General features: G+C 39.9%; 1 protein-coding gene across 1 annotated transcript in view; it reads left to right on the top strand.

The window, feature by feature from the left end:
• The window catches only part of POLR3B (RNA polymerase III subunit B), a 136,037-nt gene that overhangs the window by 51,711 nt on the left and 65,476 nt on the right, over positions 1-18,850 (top strand). The window contains exons 13-16 of the mRNA XM_066356055.1: positions 10,892-11,053; positions 13,946-14,146; positions 16,821-16,983; positions 18,194-18,347. Of these exons, the coding sequence (XP_066212152.1) occupies positions 10,892-11,053; positions 13,946-14,146; positions 16,821-16,983; positions 18,194-18,347 (680 nt within the window). The remainder of the gene's footprint in view (positions 1-10,891; positions 11,054-13,945; positions 14,147-16,820; positions 16,984-18,193; positions 18,348-18,850) is intronic.

The raw sequence follows: 18,850 nt of genomic DNA, 5'->3' as shown, positions 1-18,850 counted from the left end.
AGTAGTTTTTTTGTGGAGTCTTTGGGGTTTTTGATGTATAGGGTCATGTCATCTGCAAAAAGTGAAACCTTTACTTCTTTCCCAATATGAATGCCTTTTTATTTCTTTCTCTTGTCTGATTGTTCTGGCTAGAACTTCCAGCACTATGTTGAATAAGAGTGGAGAGAGTGGACGACCTTGTTTTATGCCATTTAATATGATGTTAGCTGATGGTTTGTCATAAATGGCCTTTATTATGTTGAGATATTTTCCTTCTATACCCATTTTGTTGTTTTAAACATAAAATGATGTATTTTATCGAATGCCTTTTCTGCATCTATTGATAAGATCATATGGTTTCTGTTCTTTGTTTTGTTGATATGGTGTATATTATGTTAAGCATTTTACGTATGTTGAACCATCCTTGTGATTCTAGGATGAATCCCACTTGATCATGATGTATTATTTTTTTAATGTGTTGTTGTATTCGATTTGCTAGTATTTTGTTTAGTATTTTAGCATCTGTATTCATTAGAGATATTGGTCTGTAGTTTTCTTTTTTTGTGTTGTCCTTGCCGGGTTTGGTATGAGGGTTATGTTGGCCTCATAAAATGTGTTTGGAAGTATTGCTTCTTCTTCAATTTTTTGGAAGACTTTGTGTAGAATAGGAACCAAGTCTTCTTTGAATGTTTGATAGAATTCACTAGTATAGCTGTCTGTACCTGGACTTCTATTTTTGGAGAAGTTTTTCATAGTTGTTTCTATTTCCTCCATGCTTATGTGCTTGTTTAGGCTTTCTGCTTCTTCATGACTCAGTCTAGGAAGATTGTATTGTTCTAGGAATTGATCCATTTCTTGTATATCGTTAAATTTGGTGGCATATAGTTTTTCATAGTATTCTACAATAATTCTTTGTATATCTATGATATCCATGGTGATTTCTTCTCTTTCATTTTGGATTTTGTTTATATGAGTCCTTTCTCTTTTTTCTTTGGTGAGTCTTGCCAAGGGTTTGTCAATTTTGTTAATCTTTTCAAAGAACCAGCTCCTTGTTTTATTAATTTTTTTCTATAGTTTTTCTGTTCTCTATTTTGTTTATTTCTGCTCTGATTTTTATTATTTCATTTCTTCTGCTGGTTTTGGGTTGTCTTTGTTCTTTTTATAGTTCCTTACGATGTGAAGTTAGGTGGTTTACTTGGGCTGTCTCTTGTTTGTTCACATAGGCCTATAATGATATGAACTTCCCTGTTATTACTGCTTTTGCTGCATCCCAGAGATTCTGATATGTTGTATTGTTATTTTCATTTGCCTGTATGTATCTTTTGATTTCTGTGCTTAGTTCTTCTTTGACCCACTCACTTTTTAAAAGTATGTTGTTTAGTTTCCACATTTTTGTGGGTTTGTTTACCTCTTTTTTGCAGTTGAATTCTAGTTTCAAGGCTTTATGATCAGAAAATATGCTTGGTATAATGTCAATCTTTCTGAATTTGTTGATGTTATTTTTGTGGCCCAACATATGGTCAATTCTTGAAATTGTTCCATGTACACTAGAGAAAAATGTATATTCTGGCACTTTGGGATGTAATGTCCTGTAGATGTCTATCATATCCAATTGTTGTAGTGTTTCATTTAAGGCCAATATTTCTTTATTGATTTTCTGTTTGAATGAACCATCTGGAGCCGTCAGCGGTGTATTGAGGTTTCCAAGTATGATTGTATTTTTGTTGGTTTTTGTTTTTAGGTCAGTCAGTAGGTGTCTTATATATTTTGGTGCTCCTTGGTTTGGTGCATATATATTAAGAAGTGTTATGTCTTCTTGATTCAATGTCCCCTTTATCATTATGAAATTACTGTTTTTGTCTCTGATTACCGTTGCTGTCTTGTAGTCAGCATTGTTAGATAGACCTGAGTATTGCTAGACCTGCTTTTGTTTGGATGTTATTTGCTTGGAGTATTGTTTCCCAACCTTTCTCTTTGAATTTGTTTTTATCCTTGTAGCTTAGATGTGTTTCTTGTAGGCAGCATACAATTAGATCTTCTTTTTTTTTTTTTTTTTTTGTATTTTGTATTTTTCTGAAGCTGGAAACGGGCAGAGACAGTCAGACAGACTCCCGCATGCACCCGACTGGGATCCACCAGGGGGCGATGCTCTGCCCCTCTGGGGCGTCGCTCTGCCGCGACCAGAGCCACTCTAGTGCCTGGGGCAGTGGCCAAGGAGCCATCCCCAGCGCCTGGGCCATCTTTGCTCCAATGGAGCCTTGGCTGCGGGAGGGGAAGAGAGAGACAGAGAGGAAGGAGGGGGGGGTGGAGAAGCAAATGGGCGCTTCTCCTATGTGCCCTGGCCGGGAATCGAACCCGGGTCCCCCGCACGCCAGGCCGACGCTCTACCGCTGAGCCAACCGGCCAGGCCTTAGAATCCATTCTGCTACTCTGTGTCTTTATATTGGTGAGTTCAGTCCATTTACATTTAGTGTAATTATTAACATTTGAGGGTTTCCTATTGCCATTTTATATATTGCTTTCTGATAGTTTTGTATCTTGTTTGGTTCTTCTCTTTTATTTTTCTATCATTTGTTTTTGTTTGGTTGTAATCCATACTTATTTTTTCAAGCCATGTACTTCTGTGTTGGTTTTTTCAGGGGTGGTTACCATTAAGTAATGGAAAGTATACATATCATGTTTATTGTAGTATATTATCTCATGAGTACTTCTGCATTCCATCCTTCTTTGCTACTGTTCATCTTTGTCCTCTCCCCTTTTTTTTTTTTGTCACAGATTAATGTTGTTTTTATTGCGATCTTGATGGAGCTTTTACTTGTAGTTTTGTTTTGTTTTGGTCTTTGTGTCTAGTCGGAAAACCCCATTTAGTATTTCCTGAAGTGGATGTTTTCTGGTGATAAATTCCCTCATCTTTTCTGTATCTGTGAATGTTTTTATTTCTCCTTCGTATTTGAAGGATAGCTTTGATGGGTATAGTATTCTTGGCTGGAAGTTCCTTTCATTCAGAACTTTAAATATTGGGGTTTACTCTCTTCTAGCTTATAGAGTTTCTGCTGAGAAATCTGTTGATAATCTAATGAGCCTTCTTTTATATGTTGTATTCTTTTCCCTGGCTGCCTTGAGAATTTTTTTTTGTCATGGGTTTGTGCCAATTTCATTATGATTTGCCTTGGAGTAGGTTTGTTAGGGTTAAGATAACTCGGTGTTCTGTTTGCTTCTTGAATTTGAGGCTTTAGTTCTTTCCACAGGTTTGGGAAGTTATCTATTATTTGTTTGAGTATGTTCTTCATTCCATTTTCTCTCTCTTCTTCTGATATGCCCATTGTTCTTATGTTGCTCTTTCTGATGAAGTCAGACAATTCCTGTAGGGCTATCTCATTTTTTTAAATTTGTGAGTCTCTCTCCTCTTCTCTCTGTAGTACCTCTAGTTGCCTGTCTTCTATGTCACTAATTGTCTCCTCTATCTGGCCTGTTCTATTGGCTAAGCTTGTTACATCGTTTTTCAGTTCATGAATTGAGTTTTTCATCTCTGTTTGATTCGTTTTTATAGTTTTAATTTCCTTGGTGAAGTATTCTTTGCATTCATTGGATTGTTTTTTGAGCTCCCTAAATTGCCTTCCTGTGCTTTCTTGTATATCCCTGAGTATTTTTAGGACTTAATTTTAAATTCTCTGTCATTTAATGCCAAGGTTTCTAAGCTATTGAAATTTTTTTCTATAGATTGTTCCTCATCTACCTGAGCTACATCACTTTTGTATCCATGATATTCTATTTATTTTTCTTTAATGGCATTTGAGAGTGGTATTGTTAATAACACTAATAGGAGTTGATAGAAAAAAATTTTTTGAGAAAATGTAGTGAAAAACGGAAAATTCTATTGTGCTAAGTGGAACAAAAATATGTAGAATGGGGGCCTGGGTTGGGGGAGGGTGACAAAGAGGCAAAAAACAAGGCAAGAACCCACAAAATGCCACAAGGAAAAAATTTGATCAAGAGTAAAATAATTTGTTTGTAAATGATGGTCGAATAAGAGAAATAGTGTAAGAGAAAAGAAAAAAAGAAAAAAAATACAGTGAAAACTGAGAATTCTGATGTATTAAGTGGCACAAAAACTATAGAATGGAGAGCCAGAGTTGGGGGAAATGCTAAAGAGATAAAAAGTGAAGTAAAAAGCACAGAAAATGCCACAAAATACATTTGAATCCAGAATAAAATAATTTGTGGGTGAGATTTGAATGAGAAAAAAAGTGAAAGAGAAAAGACGAAACAAAAAGAGAGAGAGGAAAAATTTAGTTAAAGTTTCTGGAATGTAACACTCATAGAAAAAAAAGAATGGAAAATGTAACACCTATCGGTAATAACGTTCAAAATGAAAAGAAAAGAATAAGACAGAAAGGGGATAAAATGACCAAGGTAGAAGGAAAAAAATAAATAAAAAATACAAGAAAAAAAATCAAAAAAGTTATAAAGACTGGATTTTTCCTGGTTTTGAGAAGTTATCTTCTTCCTTTTTCTTTCTTCTCTCTCTTTTTTGGCCGATGCCACTATACCCCAGGGTTCTGCTCCTGTGGCACTCTTAGGCAGAGATTTGCTGTTTTGTCACTATGATGATGACATAAACTTGGCCTCAGTCCTGTTGGTAGGTGCAGCTTGTTAGTGTTTGCAGGCTTCAACAATGGGAGAGTATTTCCCTGGAGCCTCTCCCCAAATCTCTCCTTCCTGAACCAGCAGCCTGGGACCCAGCTGTGAAGTTGCCCCAGCCACTGCCTGGAGAGCAAGAGGTTCTAAGAGCTGCCAAATCCCCACTCAACTCATGGTTCTGGGTAATGACTTGCCAGCCAGAGTCACCAGCATAATCAGGCAGGGTTGGGAGCCAATTGTCTTTCAGGTGTCTTTCTGTGAGCCTCCGGGCATGTCTAGTATGCCTCAGCACTCTGCAGGTCTACTTTCCAGAGGCTGTCTGCAAGCTGTCTGTGTGTACATCCCCCCACCACTTCCACAGTTCTCTTCCTCAGGAGTGTGCTTTGTTAGCCTGTATGGCTGGCAGAGGTGCCACACCCAGACAGGTCTGGGTGTTGGGAAGCCGGCTTTTGTACACTTCCCGTGCGCTGTTGTTTGGGAAGCCGGGATTATTCAGAAACTGGTCACAGCTCACACAGAGAGTTACTACTGACAGTCTCTGACCCAGCCCCTCCATCTAGGATTGCGGGCACTGGCGCCCGAAGCGCCAGGTGGATCCACTCGCACACTGCCCGCGCTCACTGATCAGGATACTGGGAGTAAACAAGACAACTGCCCTCCCACTTCTGCCAGGGTCTGCCACTGGCATTAGCTCCATGTGGGCTGAGCCGCGGGCACACTCTCTTCTCGGCTTGAATGTCTCTGCCCTAGCCCAGCTTTTTCCGCGCCTCCAGCCCTTGCTTTCTCTCAGTTCCAGGTAAAAGCAGCCCTTGCTCAGGTCAGTGAGGAAAGCGGAATACTCCATTCTCCGTCTTATTTCCTTCAGAGTGGGTTATATATTCAGCCACCTTTTCGCTCAATCGTACCTTTATTTGATGTATGTGTATTTCAGATGCTCCTGGGATTGCTTTTCTGTCTCTAGTTGTTGAATTTGTTGAAGTTTCAGAGAGAAGTATCGGGAGCACTCCTTACGGCACCATTTCTCTGACGTCACTGTCAAGGTTCTTAAAGCATGAACTCTTACTCAGAGTTCCAGTCTTAAAATAGATAAATGGAAAATAAAAAACATAAACATTGAGCCTATCTGGTTGAAGTGGGATATAAGAGCTTGTTTCTCTGCCTATTTGCCCTTCCCTTGAAACCCTGTGGGGAGTACATAAACACAGTTGACTGCTCTGTGGAAGAAAATGTAGACTCTAGCAGAGCAAATAGGGTACTTGATGGTCTTACCCTGTACATTTTTTTATTGCCTGAGTTCATGCAACAGTGAGCCACTTACATTTCCCTGAACACACCATGAAGCTGTTTCATCCTTCTGCGCCTTTCAGTTATGCCTTCTGCCCAGGTTGCTCCTCCCTCATCTCCCCTTCACCCTCTCCCTAATGAGGAGCTCCTACCCATTCATCATTCTTTGAGTCATCCTCCTCGAAACCACCTGTGAACTTCAGGAGGAGTTAGTTGCTTTGTCTTCCAAATGCCAATAGCACTTTGTTCTGGTCTTTATTTGCATGCTGAATTACTATTCTATAATTCTTTACCTGCATGCTCTTTCCCTCTTTAGACTGTAAGCTCATTGAGGGCAGGAACTATTTATAGTCACCTCTCTATCCTCAGATAAAGTACTTTGCACCAAGATACAGTGGCGACCAAGACTTTATGAGGCACCTGCTTTCAAGAGTGTGCATTTTGATAGGGGAGACAGACAATGAACAAGTAAACCATAAATAAATGCGGTAATTTTAGATAGTTAGAAGTGTTTAACGAAAAACCCCCAAAAGGCTAATGTTAGGATATTAGTCAAGATAGTCAGGAAAGATCTCTTTGAAAAAGTGATTTTTTAAAAAGATTTTATTTATTCATTTTAGAGGGGAAGGCGGGGGAGGAGCAGGAAGTATCAACTCCCATATGTTGCCTTGACACTGCAAGCAGGATTTTGAACCAGCAACCTCAGCGTTCCAGGTCGACACTTTATCCACTGCACACACAGCACCACAGGCCAGGCAAAAGTGATATTTCTAACCTGAGCCTTCAGCTGTTCCAGCTCAGACTTGAATAAGAAACCAGTCTCACACAACCTTGGGACTTGCATTCTAGCCAGGGACCCGAGCAAGCATATATGTCTCAGGCAGTTCCTGTGTTGGTGGAGCTGGAGAGGATCACTGTGGCCGCAGTGCATGGAGGGGCTGGAGAGGATCACGGTGGCCGCAGTGCATGGAGGGCCTGGAGAGGATCACTGTGGCCGCAGTGCATGGAGGGGCTGGAGAGGATCACTGTGGCCGCAGTGCATGGAGGGGCTGGAGAGGATCACTGTGGCCACAGTGCATGGAGGGGCTGGAGAGGATCACGGTGGCCGCAGTGCATGGAGGGGCTGGAGAGGATCACTGTGGCCGCAGTGCATGGAGGGCCTGGAGAGGATCACTGTGGCCGCAGTGCATGGAGGGGCTGGAGAGGATCACTGTGGCCGCAGTGCATGGAGGGCCTGGAGAGGATCACTGTGGCCGCAGTGCATGGAGGGCCTGGAGAGGATCACGGTGGCCGCAGTGCATGGAGGGGCTGGAGAGGATCACTGTGGCCACAGTGCATGGAGGGGCTGGAGAGGATCACTGTGGCCGCAGTGCATGGAGGGGCAGGAAAGGGTCATTGTAGCTGCAGTGCATGGAGGGCCTGGAGAGGATCACTGTGGCCGCAGTGCATGGAGGGGCTGGAGAGGATCACTGTGGCCGCAGTGCATGGAGGGGCTGGAGAGGATCACTGTGGCCGCAGTGCATGGGGGGGCTGGAGAGGATCACTGTGGCTGCAGTGCATGGAGGGGCTGGAGAGGATCACTGGCTGCAGTGCATGGAGGGGCTGGAGAGGATCACTGTGGCCGCAGTGCATGGGGGGGCTGGAGAGGATCACTGTGGCTGCAGTGCATGGAGGGGCTGGAGAGGATCACTGTGGCCGCAGTGCATGGAGGGGCTGGAGAGGATCACTGTGGCCGCAGTGCATGGAGGGGCTGGAGAGGATCACTGTGGCCGCAGTGCATGGAGGGGCTGGAGAGGATCACTGTGGCCGCAGTGCATGGAGGGGCTGGAGAGGATCACTGTGGCCGCAGTGCATGGAGGGGCAGGAAAGGGTCATTGTTGCCGCAGTGCATGGAGGGTGGAGGTGGTAAGCAATGACACTGGAGAACTAGCACGTAGGCATCGAAGGGGTTTGGATATATTTGGGGGCGTTTTTGTTTGTTTTTTAATTTATGCAGAGGAAAACCATTGGAGAGGTTTAATCAGGGAAGTGATGCAACCTCATTTTCAGTTTAGAAAGATCTGGTTTCATAGAAAAACTGGCCAGGGATTGAGTAGTTAGGACCTAAGGCAGTATTCCAAATGACACATGGTGGTTGGTAATTGGGATACTACCACAACTAAAATTTTAAAAAACTAGAATTAAAAAATAGAAATTTTAAGTTTGGGAAGAAAAGTTGTCTGCATACCTGGGAAGTTCTGTTTGGTTAATTGTTGATTTTGGCCACCTTCAAACTGATCACTGTTAAGGATTATGGGTGTATTCCCACCACCATCAATTCCAACTTTTACGGTATCTTAAATGAAAAATAATCATGTAGTTAAATGAATTCATTTTTAAAATGTTGGTTGTTTTGAGGAATAAGGAATAGAGTCAGGGGAGGGTAGAGGAGAAACTACCCTGTTGCTTAAAATATTAAAATTATAATGAAGGTTCCCATGTGCAAGAAAACATCGCTTTATAAACAATGTAAAGACATAATAGGCATTGTGTTGGCTAAAATGTGTAAAAACAATAGCTGCTAATTTCACACCCCGTGGGATGAGGGAGCATAAATGTGCTTCAGCTTTAGATAACAGAGCTGTATCCACTGGCCAAGCCGGTCCACAGAGCTTTCCCTCAGTCTTGCTGCCACCTGAGGGCTGGCAGGCCAGCAGCCAGTAGAGGTGTTAGCAAAACCTACCCATTTCAGGCTTAATCTTTTCACCTACCTTTTCTTTTTCAGTAATGTGTTCATTATTTGCTGAGCATTACTCTATTCTTTGTCTACAGATTTTTTGTTTCTAATGCAGCTTGCTTTGTATGGGTGAGATATGGAACAGCACCAAAATCCGGTACTCTGGAAAGCCAGGGATTTCCACCTGTGACAAAAGAATGCCGTCTTGACTTCGGAGATTGCCTAATCCCAGCTGTTCTGATAATGTAATTAAGGCTGCCTAATGTCTTTAATTTTGCAACCAGTTTGTATGAAAAGGAGAATTTGGCACTCTGAAGGCTTAAACACTAAATAGGAATCTCAAGACACCTAATTAGAATTCTCTGACATTAAGCTAATTGGTGAAACTATATTTCAGCAGCTTAACTTCTTTATTAATTTTTTTTTAGGATTTTCATTGAAAATCAATTGATGAGCTGTCAGCATTTTTTTCCTTAAATATAATGTGTTCTGTAGTACTCCTGTCTTAAGCAGGCTGAAAGGCCTCATTCTAGCAATGAAAGGTATTGAATATTATCACCAGCACTCTATCCCTTTTAATCATTTCATTCTTGACTTAAATAATGTATCTTATTGTGCGGCTTGACCTTGTCATGTCTCACTGCTCTGTGAACTAGAGAACATTTCTCTTAACTTGAAATTTTAGGGGTGGAGAAATTTATTAATGAGGCAGTAGTTCTGATGAGTGTGCTCTTACTTTTTACCTGTTTAGTACCAGGAGAATTTCCTGTGTTTGAATCAGGGGCTATAACAAATTCAGCTGGGACCTAAAAAATTCTTGTCATAATTTGAGACACAAAAGTCTTAATAAATGTAAGGGACTAAGTAAAATAGAGCTGAGCTTTTGTGGTTTAGGTCAGGATAAGGGCATTTGCTTCTGTTCAGAATGCTTATTCAAGTTTCTTTTGCCAGTTTCCACAGGAAGTTGCCGAAATGGGCTCCTTCCTCCCTCTCATCCCTCTGCACCTGCTTCCATTCCCATAGTCTTTCTTTCCATGAGTGAAACTGCTGGGTCTGAGTGGAAGAAAGGATTAAGCTCTCAGGGGAGGAAGTTTTCTTTTTAGAATACTTCTGACATGGTAAATTCAAGTCCAGGCTTTTCTATCTGAAAAGTTGATTTTAGTAGAAAAGAGGAAGGCTGTGTCTAACTTAAGGGGAAAAGGTATAATATCACATTCCACTTAGGAAATTCTTTCTTTGTAAGAGCTAGAGGAGAAGACTCATTTGCTTTAACTCTTTTCATTATGAGTCATAAAACTACCCGTGGGTAATAAACATTCAAGAACATAGTATGGAATTTAGAAAATATTTAGTTTACAAGATTTCACTAAATTTCAGAATTCCTCTTTAAGTGAGTAATTAGTATATATTTTCCTTTTTAAAAAATATTAACATTCTGATTTATATCTTCTGGTACACACATATATGTGAGATTTTTTCCATATTGGATTGCCTAGTTGTGAAGTCAAATTAAATCTTCAACTTGACCGGAGAATGTCAAACTAGTTTTCCAAATATTTGTTCATTTCATTGTATGTGAATTGGTGATGATCTTCGTCCTATGATATATTATCAAACTTTTAAATTTTTGTCTAGATTGTCTAGTGGGTGTAAAGAGGAATCTCCCTGTAAGAATCAAGGAATTTATGATTTTATGGATGATTCATCTTTTTTTAAAATATGAAACTGGGAAGGATATTGTCTTGTGGCTTTCTACAGTGGAACTTACATATCTTTCTTAAGATCTCTACTCTCTTTCCAAATCCTCACCTTCCTTCCATTTCTGCTACTCATCTGTTTCATGAAATTGCTGATTAATCCTGTTTCCCAATAATCTTAGAGTAGGAGCTTAAGCATTTTGATTTGTGGGGGTTTTTTTCAATCAAAGACTGAACTAACTTGTTTTACACTGTATTTTGGTCTCCACCACATTTACATCATTCTCTGCTTATTCAGGCCTGCGGAGCTCAGGCTCTGGCTGAGGAGTGGTGTGAGTGTGTGTGTCTAGTTTTCACTGGTCTGGAGAATAATGAGAAAGAATGGATGGTATGAGTTTCATCAAGCAAAGAAAAGCACATATTTATCAAACTGAATTTTTAAGTGTACATTTTTTTTCAGTTTTAAGTATTTCTTCATTTTGCTTTTTCAACAAAATTTAATAAAAACCTAAAATGTATTAAATTAATTAGTAATGCATTTTTAAAGTTCACTGTATATATTTTTTTCCTTTAGCTTTTATCTCTTCTTTTTGAAGACTTGTTCAAAAAATTTAACTCTGAAATGAAAAAGATTGCAGACCAGGTGATTCCTAAGCAAAGAGCAGCCCAGTTTGATGTTGTCAAACACATGCGTCAGGACCAGATTACCAATGGCATGGTCAATGCCATTTCTACTGTAAGTCTTCATTCATTCGTTTACAGAGTTTTGTAACTTATTTGTAAATCTATTCAGGAGAATGGAAAGTTAACGTACTTTGAGAATCCAGGTAATATAATATATACATATTTTTTTAAAGAATGCTTACAAATCACAAATTTTCTACTTTAAAAGATAGTGTAAATGTTATCAGTAGGAATCTTGTTGCTGTCTTTATTGCCAAATTATAGTTCCTGTTACATTTTCCCACTTTTTTTTCTATAACAAAATGGACATATTATAAATAGGTTTATTAATGACAATTTTTGTCTATAACAGTACAAAATGTTTCATTTCACTGTAGGTTTCTGTTCCTCACAGTGCTATCAGCTGTCCCTCATGTAGAGATAAACTCAGGCCTCTGCAGCTGCTGTGTATTCAGGGCCTCTGGCTGTTCATAAAGGAGTATCAGATAGGTTTTTGCTCCTTTTCTTAAAATGTGACAACTATAGGTCTATCTGGTAAAGTCTGGTTTACATTTTATATGCCAACATAAAATTAGTTTTATGGATGGGATTTTGCCTCAACAAAAGAATAGTATAGTGTTACACACTGGTTCCCTTAATGAAAGAATCAGTAGCAGAGTTGCTGCATACTTGACTTTAGAAATGTGCAGAGTCTGTGCAAGCAGCCCTTGCGAGGATGGCCTCATCTAAGCCTGAGGGGAACTGGGCATTAACCTCATGCAGCCCAAGTTCACCTCAAAGTAGATCCCTGGATATTTGAAGAGAAGCCTCCAGAGACTACTTGAACATACTTATGTTAGGATTATTTTTCCTTGCTTTCCGACCCATGATTTTCAGGTCATGATGGATATTTTGAGTAGTTCTTTTGCCCCTAAGTGATGCCACTTTACCTCCCAGAGAAGACTGCTTATTAGAAAAATCAGTAATAGGTTTTGTTGCAGGTTTACCCCAACCTGTAGGCAGCCAGAAGGAGGTCAGCTTCTAAAATTCTGTGTTGCCATTAGTAGAATATTTTCAACAAATACATTTTCTCAGAGGAGCAGTTAGTTCTAGACCCCTGTCTGTTCCTCTTCTCCCCTTTTTGTTGTGCTGCAGAGCCCTAGGACAGATTCTTTTGCTGAACATCTTGGCTTCACTCCCCATCTACTTCCCATTTGCCAGCAGCTGCTGCCTTATTTTAGTTCTGTGCTGAATATTTATCTTATTCTTACTCCCTGGGCATAAGTGGGTTTATGAGGTTCATTTCTCATTCTAAACAAAAAAGGAGTTAATGGAAAAAGCAGTAAAGAAGTTAACCTGTGGGATAAATGTGTTTGTTTTATTTCTTTGCTTTGTAATGGATAGAGTTTCTTAGAATTTAGCTCTTTTCTATGTTATCAAAAACTCATTTCTAAAGTGATAGACTTTCACTGTAATAATGATTGAAATTTAATTTGTGAGAGAGCCCCACTAAAGTCACATATTTTAATTCAAACAGACGACCTCTGCTTCTGAAACCCTAGCAGTTTTTCTACTATGAGGGTTTTTAATACAAGATCAATGAGTCATTCCCTGAAATTGAATGAAAAATTGATGACATATTGCCATTTATGACAACATGGATGGACCTTGACAACGTTATATACTAAGTGAAATAAGTTAATTCAAAAAAAGTTAAGAACTATATGATTTCGCACATAGGTGGGATATAAAGCTGAGACTCATGGATATAGATAAGAGTGCAGTGGTGACCAGGGGAGGGTGTGGGGGAGAGGGGAGTAAAGAAGGACAAATATACAGTGACGGAAAACTATTTGACTATGGGTGATGGGCACACAACACAACAGTTAAAATACTATAGAAATGTTTCCCTGAAACCTATGTACTCTTATTAATCAATGTCAGTCCATTAAATTTATTTTCTAAATTAAATAAAAAAGAAAACCATAAAAACAAGAAAAAAATTTTGTGTTCATGACCTTTGTGTGTTTTTCTCAAGAGAACAGTTATAGCTTTTATCAGATTCTCCAAAGGAAAATGAGGAATCACTATTTAGCAGGTGTATTTTTTTTTTTTTTGCTTTTGAATCAGAAAGATCATGGAATTATTTTATTTTCTAGTTTGCTTTTCTATGCATACTATGTTCTACCATTCATGTCATCGTGATTTTAAAATATAACAATGCCTAACCTTAATCTCTGAATTATGCTTGAAAATATTTAATATGTGCAATTAATACAACTACAAAATAATTAATATAATATATTTAACACATAGGAGATAAAGCAAGTGTAATGTTCAAGATTTATTTCATATGGATCTATTTTAAGATTGACATGATAGCCACAGAAGACATAAAATATCTCTTATAATGAATATATGTGCAGTTTTTAGCCTTAATTAAGAAGCCTACAGTGTATTCATTATCTCTGATAACTCTTATTGGAGTCATTTTTCTGTTGCTGTTTTCTTCTAATTAGGACAAATTTTGGAAAACATTAAAATAGTGGTACATTTCAACATTAAATTGTCTCTTTGTGCTTCAAGCTAGTTTTACCTTAAATGTGTGTAGAAATTACCACTTTTTGATAGTTAGCTTATTGCTAGCAGTGGGAATCTGTAGTTGAATTGGCTTGTTTGGGAAATAATCAGTTCTCCAGAAAATAACTGCTTTGATGTGATAAGGTTGATGCATTAAAGCATTCTGAGATGATTGATAGACATAGGTAATATTCATTAAATTTCTAGAAAACCTAAGCAAGTGACCTGGCTAAATTTTAATTTTAATTGTGATATTTTGATTGTTCAATATACATCATGGCTCTAATTTCATAAACATGTAGTTCCTAGGATGAACTTCTCAGAGTAACTGTGATTCAGGCAATATGAATGATCGGGGTGCTCTATGTCTCTCTTCTCTTTACAGGGAAATTGGTCTCTAAAGAGATTTAAAATGGATCGTCAAGGTGTGACTCAGGTGCTGTCTCGCTTGTCGTATATATCCGCACTGGGTATGATGACAAGAATCTCTTCCCAGTTTGAAAAAACCAGAAAAGTGAGTGGTCCTCGATCCCTCCAGCCATCTCAGTGGGGAATGCTGTGTCCTTCAGACACTCCTGAAGGAGAGGTAAGGAACCTGAGAGGTCTCTGTGCTCTGTCAGAGTTAACACTTGCTGGTGGTGTTCTGCTTCTGCTCCCATTCCCCCAGGCCCTATTCTTTTTTAGGTTAGCCACTTACCTGGCTGAGAAATATCAACGCAGCTTGTCAGGATGACATCAGTGTCATTCCAGAATCAGAGTACCTACAGAAGCATGTGATTTAGTATCTCACCTAAATAGAAATATGGTCCAAATTTTCTGGCTTATTTAGTTAACCCAAGAATCCAGCCATGCACTGGAGAGGAAATAAAAATATGAAGGAAAACTGAGAGACCCAGTACCTTTGCTTATGAGGAGCCCTTTTAAGCTCCTCTTTATTTGCTTTAGGTGTCCTTAGAGGACATCATAGTTGCAGTTGCAGCCAAGTAGGAGCACATAGCCCGTGACCTAAAGTGGATTCCTATTCAATTATGTAGGAACACAAGCAGTTTCCTAAACACTAAACCAAGGAGTCTAAGTACATTTATTTCCATAGCACTCACTGCTTCCTGTGCCATTGCCCTTTCTCTTTCATGTTAACCATTGTTGGTTTCTGTTGATTATATTCGTTCTAAATGGTCAACTCCAGGAGGAAGGAACCTTATTGGGTTCATTCACTATTGCATACCAAGCTTCTAGCACAGAGCCTTGTTCAGAGTAAAGGCCCCATAAATATATGCTGAATGAATAAATAAGTTAATTATGACAAATAAAAGATGTAAGTTACAAAGAATAGGAATTTGTTATGACTTAGAAGAGGTAAAAAATAGAAGTTCGTAGAGGGTTATGGCTTTTAGAAATTATTTCTCTCATAATTTATCTTAAACAATATGGAAATTCACACTAAAATTAAGCAGCTTGTCATATTTGCGTAACTTAAACATCTTGAGCTTTGGAACACTAAATTTCCCAAAGATTGCTTCAACTGACCCCATTGAATGAAGTACATGTTGTGCGTCACTATAGCAAATGGATTTTAAGAATTAAAGATATAATCTTTACATGTCAGACATCTCATTGTTTTCTCTATTTTCTATGTTATATACTTATATTTTTTTTTTAGATTTTTTTTGGTTGTATAGAAGTCTCAATTTTTTTTTTTTTTTTGTATTTTTCTGAAGCTGGAAACGGGGAGAGACAGTCAGACAGACTCCCGCATGTGTCCACCGGGATCCACCCGGCACGCCCACCAGGGGCGATGCTCTGCCCACCAGGGGGCGATGCTCTGCCCCTCCGGGGCGTCGCTCTGCTGCAACCAGAGCCACTCTAGCGCTTGGGGCAGAGGCCAAGGAGCCATCCCCAGCGCCCGGGCCATCTTTGCTCCAATGGAGCCTTGGCTGCGGGAGGGGAAGAGAGAGACAGAAAGGGGGGGGGGTGGAGAAGCAAATGGGCACTTCTCCTATGTGCCCTGGCCGGGAATCGAACCCGGGTCCCCCGCACGCCAGGCCGACGCTCTACCGCTGAGCCAACTGGCCAGGGCCAATTTTTTTATTTCCTTATCATTTTGAAATAATTTTCAACATGCAAAAATGTTACAAAAATAGTAAAAAGGATTTTCATCATCCTTTACTGAGAGTCCCTAAATGTGAACATCTTGATAACCAAAGCATAGTTATGAAGCTCATGAAATTACCATTGATAACAGTACTATACCCTATAGATCTTTTTTTGTTTGTTTGTTTGTTTGTTTTATATTTTTCCGAAGCTGGAAACGGGGAGGCAGTCAGACAGACTCCCGCATGCGCCCAACCTGAATCCACCCGGCACGCCCACCAGGAGGCGATGCTCTGCCCATCCGGGCGTCACTCTGTCGCGACCAGAGCCACTCTAGCGCCTGGGCAGAGGCCATGGAGCCATCCCCAGCGCCCGGGCCATCTTTTGCTCCAATAGAGCCTCGGCTGCAGGAGGGGAAGAGAGAGACAGAGAGGAAGGAGAGGGGAGGGGTGGAGAAGCAGATGGGTGCCTCTCCTGTGTGCCCTGGCTGGGAATCGAACCTGGGACTTCCGCATGCCAGGCCGACGCTCTACCACTGAGCCAACCGGCCAGGGCCAACGCTATAGATCTTGAGTAAACTTTGTCAGTTGTCCCACTAATATCTTTTTTCTTAGCCAGGATTACGCATTACTTTCGGTTGTCAAATCTCCCTAGCCTCTTAATCTGGAGGAGTTCTTCAGTCTTTCTTTGCCTTTTATGACCAAGAAGCTTTATAGACTACCGGCCAGTTATTTTATAGACTGTGTCTCATTTCAGGCCAGAAGTTTTATATTTTATGAGTCCACATTTATTAATGTTTTCCTCTACGGTTTTTATGCAGTGTCATATTAATGACTAGGATGTTCTATTGTCTGGGAATAACAACTTACATAATCAATTTTTGGGGGAGAGGCAGCACTTATGATGCTGTCATTATTTGCCATTTCAAATAGTACTGAGCTAACCGTTTCTGTGACTAAATCTACGTTTGTATCCTTGCTTGTTACCTTAGGATAAGTTCCTCTGGGTTAAAGGGTATGACATTTTTAAGGCTTTTGTATGAATTGCCAACCTGTCCCCTGCAAGGCTGCACTGCTGTCAGCAAAAAGTGGTGAACTATTTTCAGATACAAACTATACTTTTGTATTACTAGTGTTCATTCATAAAAATGACTATTTTTTGTTTTTTAGGCCTGTGGTTTGGTTAAAAACTTGGCCCTTATGACACACATCACAACTGACATGGAAGATGGACCCATTGTTAAATTAGCCTGTAACCTGGGAGTAGAAGACGTGAATTTACTATGTGGAGAAGAGCTCTCTTACCCAAATGTGTTTCTCGTCTTCCTCAATGGTGAGCATTGGACGGAGACATACTAATCCTAAACAGTCTTTAGGGGAGGCAGCCCATTATTATCTGTGTATTTAAAACACAAATATACTTTAATTCTGAGCCCAGGTTAACCTTAATATAAAGGTAAAAAAATGGCAACAGAAACAGCTTCTCCATTGGCTGGGTCATCCAGGTTCTACTGAAGGGTAATATTGCAGAGACTGGCTGCTTTCTATTCTTTTGAAGCTGTCAGCATATGCACAAAGGATAAGTCTCAACATGGTATCTTTAAGTTCAAGTTAAATATATGAGGCATTCTGCAAAAATGAACAGATCAGCCCTGACAGTGAGTTGACTTACATTCAGCCACTTCATAATTGATTGTCAACAGCCTGTGGCAGGAGGGTCTGCTCCCTTTCCTTCTACTCATGCCCTAGTTGCTTCTTTCACCTACCCCTTCACATCCCTTTCAGAGTTCCCCGGAGACTTATTAGCAAGTGCGCCTTGTCCTTTCTACTTGAGATTTGGTGGTTTAGGTGTCTGTCTCCTCACCATTGTGCTCCGTGTGCTTATCCCAACCACTTAGCCCACATACTCTTTTGTCGCAATCTGGGAGGCATTAATCCTTTACTTCATGGGCTGGTGAGGAGGAAAACAGGGCTGTTAACTGACTGCTTCATTCAGTGTATCCCAGTGGCCAACGCTGTGTGAGTTATTATTTATCGCTTTCAGCCAGGACCTCTCAAATCCTCAAGTTTCCCTTGAGAGGTAAAGTCTACCTTCCTTACTTCACAGTTGATGATCACAACAAGAGCTATTTAATGATGGTAGTTACCACGTGCTAGGCAGAGTTCTAAGTGCTTTACATAAAATCAACTCATTTAATCTTCACATTGATCCTTTGGAAATGATAGAGCCAGTGTTTAAACCCAGGGGTTCTGGACCCTGATTTTATGCCCCAGCATGGTACTGACAGATGAGGAAAATGAAACTAACTTTTAAAGGGTTGCCCTTCTAGCACGTGGTATGGCTGGCCCTCTACTCAGGTCCTTCAGAATGCCCTTAACCACTTCATTGTGGGCTTCTCTATAGTCTTATAGGCTGGCTGGAGGTGTTAACAGTATTTTCAAATGACTACTCAGTGCTGCTCATCATTTCTATTGGATGTATATTTTAAATCCTGTTAGATTTATTTTTTATTTCTGTCTTAAATATTATGCTTTCTGCATAGGCAACATCTTGGGTGTCATCCGAGACCATAAGAAGCTAGTGAATACATTTCGACTAATGCGAAGAGCAGGATATATCAATGAATTTGTCTCCATCTCAACAAATCTTACAGATCGATGTGTCTATATTTCTTCTGATGGAGGAAGGTTGTGCAGGTATAAGTTGCTAAAGAGTTTTTAAGACTCTTTGTTTACTTTGAAAGAAATAGACTTTTCTATTTTTGAATCTGCTTTAACCTCTTTCATTGTTAAGATAAATTTCATTCGGTTAGCAAACACCTCATGAATATGCATACTGGGTACTGAGGATTCAAAGATTAATGAGAGTCTCTGCCCTCAGAGAGCTCAGTCTGCTGGCAAAGGAAGACATAATTGCTAATAACAACAAACTATGCTAGTAGTCAATGATAGCCATTATTTATTGTTTTAATACATGTCTTATATGTAAGGCTTTAACTACATTCAACCCTTATGGTTCAATTATTATTTTCATTTAATAACTTGAGGAACTGGGGTTTTGTGAAACTAAGTAAAGTACCCAAAGCTAGATACTGGTGGAGTCTGCTTTTTACTCAGAAGTCCTGAGAGTTTATTTGACTCCAACAGTCATGATTTTACCCACTACATGCTTTTGCTATGAACTGAGGTTTGAAGGATGA

Source organism: Saccopteryx leptura, chromosome 1, assembly GCF_036850995.1.
Source record: "Saccopteryx leptura isolate mSacLep1 chromosome 1, mSacLep1_pri_phased_curated, whole genome shotgun sequence".
NCBI lineage: Eukaryota > Metazoa > Chordata > Mammalia > Chiroptera > Emballonuridae > Saccopteryx > Saccopteryx leptura.
This window is presented reverse-complemented; position numbering and strand designations above follow the sequence as displayed.